The sequence below is a fragment of the Drosophila guanche genome, unplaced genomic scaffold (genome assembly GCF_900245975.1).
Source record: "Drosophila guanche unplaced genomic scaffold, DGUA_6, whole genome shotgun sequence".
NCBI lineage: Eukaryota > Metazoa > Arthropoda > Insecta > Diptera > Drosophilidae > Drosophila > Drosophila guanche.
This window is the reverse complement of record NW_022995743.1, coordinates 5381192-5386346: the sequence shown is the minus strand read 5'-3', so window position 1 is coordinate 5386346 and position 5155 is coordinate 5381192. Positions and strand designations below refer to the sequence as shown.

At 47.2% G+C, this 5155-nt stretch overlaps 1 protein-coding gene across 1 annotated transcript; it reads left to right on the top strand.

Annotated features, from left to right (window-relative positions):
• The first annotated feature begins 2402 nt into the window (after window positions 1-2402).
• Window positions 2403-4722, top strand: LOC117589950. The gene is made up of 4 exons (XM_034282246.1): window positions 2403-4009; window positions 4072-4168; window positions 4224-4580; window positions 4643-4722. The coding sequence occupies exons 1-4, from the start codon at window positions 2468-2470 to the stop codon at window positions 4678-4680; spliced, it is 2034 nt and encodes a 677-aa protein (XP_034138137.1). The 5' UTR covers window positions 2403-2467; the 3' UTR covers window positions 4681-4722.
• The last annotated feature ends 433 nt before the right edge of the window (window positions 4723-5155 follow it).

Here is a 5155-nt window from a genome sequence, read left to right as displayed (position 1 = left end):
TGATAAAGATGCTCAAGCCTGCAAATTTCTTGAGATTTTTCCGGGATTCATTAAATGAAGTCTTAAATCTGAACAGTCTGTGGAATTCCTAAACTCCTCGTGACCTTTTACTTTGACAAAGTCTGCAATCTGCAATCTTTTCGCATACACGGAATTCCCACCGTTTGCCGCAGTCCACATAGAGCACAAGTTTTGCCGCTTGGATGATTTACGACCTGGAAATCTCATACACTGAACTCGTGGAGAGCCAAGGGAATGTTGAATTCGCTTAGATGAATGTAACTGCGAGTCTTCGTGTACTCTTGATAAAGCAAACTTTATTTCAGAGATTAATATAGCAATTTCCATCGTTTGTATTCGTTGGGATAATGCTTCTCAACTGGTTTCAGATGTCTACAAATTCCCTAAATATATGTGTATCTTTCACTTCTTTTCTCACTTCTTTTGTGTTGTAATGTTCTCCGAAATAACACTCTGCTTATCCATCAATCTGTTTAGTGCGATTCCAACATCAATTTCTCTTGAATTTCGCTCTTGAAGGAGTCGCCAAGACTCTACCTGTGTGTGCGTGTGTGTGTCTGTGCTCCAGGAAGCCAGGACTAACGCATAATGGTAAATTATGCAGACATATTGTCTTTCAAGGACATGCTCCTGCTGCTGGTAGAGGCTCAGAGGGAACAACAGTGGCAAAAGTGGTGCAAAAAATCTAAATCAGATAGATTCCAAAATTCTCTCAAATAATTAAAAATTTATATGAGATTTATGAATATTTCTATGCTTGCCAGAAGGCTTTAAATTATTATTTGATTTAATCTCCCCAGCTGCAGAGTTCTTTTATGTTTTATTGTTGAATAATTCTTTAAGCTGGGTGTGAAAACTTTCTTGTGCATTGCATTGGCTCAGAGGCAGCGGACATGCCAGAGACATTAGCATTCCCCGTTGTTGCTTTACTTGTGTTTGTTTTTTGTTGGTTTCCTTTTGCAGGTTTATGGCCAAGCTCCGCACCACCTTTATGTCTTGTGGCTGCCACTAAAAGCCCATTGTTTCCATTGTTTTAGCGTGCCATAGTGTGCCGTGGTTGGCCTGTTGGCCGGTTGGACGGTTGGCCGGGTGGATGGGTGCACTCGCCACAAAGTGCTTTTAGTAGTTTGGCCTTGTCCATCGCCAGATCGCCGAGAATAGAGGAGAGAGTGGAAGCAGAGCACATAGCTCGGGTGACTCCACTCCGTTGGCTTGTCATGTCTTTGGCTAGGCATTAAGTTAAGGCTGAGACGCGGGTACTGGTCTTAGGCACAGACATCCTTGACAACCCTGACAGTCACACTCTCTGCCCGCAAAACCCCATTTGTGCCGACACTCGGATGGGTGTCTAAACTGCGTTGGAGCTTTTTCCTCCTCCCCCACTGTCTGTTCATTAAGTCATTAGGCATTGTTCCGGCTCTGTGGTCGGTGTCCGTGCCAAACAGGTGAGAAATTGCTCATTTGTAATTTCAACGTATATCAAGTTGTTGAGGTCTTGACCCCACCTGAGGTCATGGTCAATTCAATTAGCTGCCTCCCCCCCTCCACATCACCAATTCTGGTTTCATACTAATTAGGAATCGGTAACCGTACAATCAGCTGGAGTGTGTGCTCACATCGCGCCTGCAGCTATTAAAGCCTCCCAATTTTCTCCACTCAGACAGGCACGAAACTTTGCCGGCTTTGAGCTGCATCCTTGACAGTTAAAGATGAACCCTAATGAGCAGCACGAGCAACACTTTTGGACTCGGCTGACTCGACTTCAGTTGGAATTTCCCTCGTTGGTACATCTCTTGAGGCTCTCTCTCTCCCTTTCTCTGGTTATGCTGATGTTGCCCCACTTGCCCTGGTGGGGCATGTGGCAATGCACTTTAATTAAAGAATGCCACTCACCTGTCCACGTGCATCCATGCTCGGCACTCTTCATGTCAAAAGGTTACTGCCCTGAAGATTGTTTTGCATGCTGTTTCTGTGTGTTATTTTTTCTCAGTTGTTTATTTAGCCCACACGAGTTTGTCTCTCTCTCTCTCTTTCTCTTGTTTATGGATGGTTGGCAACAAATAACGAATTCTGACTGCATTTTCACAGCAATTGTGGCAGGGAAAAGCTTGTTGAAATAATCGCTCCACTCGTCCGTTAGTCAGCGATTCATTTACTTAAGCCTTTCATTTCAATATGAAAGACAGACAGGCAGACAGCCAGCCAGACAGAGGCGGATTACACGTAATGGATGGACTTTTATTTAAATAGAGAAATGTATATGAATAAATAAATGTATTTTAATCGCAGTCATCATTGGGGGAAAGGAGTTATAAGTCAAGGAAGGGAGACACATAAGTCATCTCTCACTCACATTCATAAGATTGAGCAAACAAACAACATATCGAAAATATTTAGTACCTAAACGTGGGTGAATATATTTTGCTAGAACCCAACAAACACAATAATGGCGGAGACTGCAGCCGAGGAAGCAGCTGCCGTGCCGCAAGAGGAGCCCATGCCTGTGCCCCAGCAGGAAGAAACTGATGTGAAGGAGCCCCCAAACACTGGAGAGCCTATAAAGGTGGCTTCGGAGCAGCCAATAGAAGATACTGATGTCCAGCCACATCCATCAGAAAGTGAGGTTACAGGTGAGGAGACTGAGATAAAGCCGACTGAAGGCGAAGGGACCGATCCTCAGAAGTCTGGAAGTGTCCGCGAGACGGAGCTTCAGCGGGCAGCCGACGAGCACAAGAGACAGAAAAAAGCGAAGGCCAAAATGATGTTAAAGAGACTAAAAGGAGTGTCCGTGGAGGATGCCACCGAAGAGGCCAGCGAGTGGCCCGAGGAGGACGGCGTGGAGGGTGAAGAGAAGGAACCTGACTCTAAGCGCTCATCTGAAGATTCAGCGCTGCCTGATGTCCACAGTTCAGATGAATGGGCAGAACGAGTGGATTTTCTAGAGGACAAATTCAGCATTGATTCACTGTCCGACTTGGAAGATCCACGGGGTCCGCCCGAACACTCCTTCATGGCCGCATTTCTGCGGGAATTCGAGAGTTTGCCCTCATTGAGCGACATATCCGAGTACAGCACCTCGAGTAGGATCGAGTTGGAGATTCTTCCGACTGCAGAACCTGAGCGGGCTACTGTGGATCCCGGGAGATTTGTGCAGTCCGTTGACCGATACTCGGGCTCATCTTCATCTGCGCGGAGTCTCAGTGGTTCGTCGGAGGCGTCTGAGCACCAGTTGATCGTTGAAGAGGAGGAAGAATTAGAGGCACTGTCACAAAACTCGTTCCTGGGCAGCCTAATTGAGGAACCAGAGCCCGCCCCCAAGGAGCTGATCATACAGGATGACGCCGATATTATGGCGCAGATCTACATCGAATCGGAGAGCGAGGACGATGGCAAAGAGGTGGTGGATCCCAAGGTGGCCGCCTACATCCAAGTGAAAAATATTACAATCGATTTCCTCGATAGTCTGATCAATCGAGTGGTGCAAATTTCCGAAATTGGAGCCAGAGCAAAGCTCTTCGACAAGGGCAAAATGCTGGAGGAGATTGAGCGTCTTCTGAACATGTTCGTCCTGGAGAGGTACACCAACAGCATCCTCAACAACAAGATGGGGGAGCACTACAAGCGCAACAGAAAGCCGGACAAGTACGCCACGCTGCCGTCACAGGTGGAGGTCATTGAAGGTCGCCGATATATAGCGGCCCTCAATCTCGTCGATAGCCTCATGGAGCGCTCCACTATCATCAAGAAGAATGGTTGTTATGTCATTTCACGCGCTCAGTTGGAGCTGCATGCCTGCTACACGTTGTCAAAGTTTGTCACGGAGAATCTGGAGAGCTGCATGCGACAGAATCTGCTGCGCCAGGATTCGGACAGATTGCGGCGACTGCTGGATGCCGAGCTGCGACGCATGGAGAATCTGCGCAACGAAATCAGCGAGAAGCGCTACGAACTCAATCTGAATCTACGCTCCCTGGCCGTCATGGCGGAGGTAACTACGGGTTATAGTACTTATCCTGTGTCCACTTCTTTCTATTGTTTGCCTTTGTGTAGAAAATGCGTTTAGTGGAGAGAATAACAGACGATTTGACGACATCTCAAGTCCAAAATGCCACCGACAATATCATACATTTGGATAAACGACTTGAGGGTAAGAGAAGGTCAAGGAATATCCTTTATGCTCATGTACCATAACCCCTCCGCAGATCGCACCAAGGATGTGCTGGCCATGCAGGGAAATTATAAGAAATTTCTGATCGAAAAGACTTGCATACGCGAGAAGCGCACCATGATCGCAGAATCCTTGGGTCTGGCCAAGGAGGTGCTGTACGAGAAGGGCGAGCGGCTGAATAAGTTGCGGCATCACTTGAGCGATATTCAAGCTAAGCGCCTGAAGATCAAGACCACTCACGCCAAACTCCAGGCCAAGGGAGGTCTGCTCTTCCAGCCAGCCCTCATGTATGAGTATGACAAGTGCCTGGAGGAGGTCGAGGGCAGGCGTGTGACTGTCGGCAAGCTGCGAAAGACCTACAACGACTTGACGAATCGCCTGAGTATGCTTGGTAGGCGCATCAATTGTGGGTTTGCTCTTTGACTGGTACTTTAATTTTCTCCTCTGTTATAGAACGTGCCAAAACAACGGCGACCGTGGCATCAGTTTGATGTCTCATCGATCACAATTGCTTGCCGTTCAGTTTCAGGCTCCTTTATTCTCTGTTTATTTCAACACAAGATGCACCCTCACTTTTGAACATTAAACTTATGCTTGTATGAACACAGTAACTATTCAGAGCGAGGCTGTGAATTAGCGTAAACATTTTGAACATGCATGCCAGCATTTCCGCATATCAATTACGATTACTGGCCACAGGCGTGTGCACATCTCAAGCCTCAAGTTAGAGCAGAACAATGCAGGCATATCATCGAGAGAGAGAGGGAGATGGAGATTGCCATTATTCGGTCCAGCGATGCGTCACCTCAGCCGGCAGACACAAACAACATATGGCCGACAACACTCGTTGCTCGGGGCTTTACTTTTGATTCAACTTCTGGCAATGCTGCGGGGGGTTCGTCTGTTGCTATTGCCGCTTCTTGTGACTAGAAAATGGCGCCGTGCCGTTGCCTGAAAATTACAATT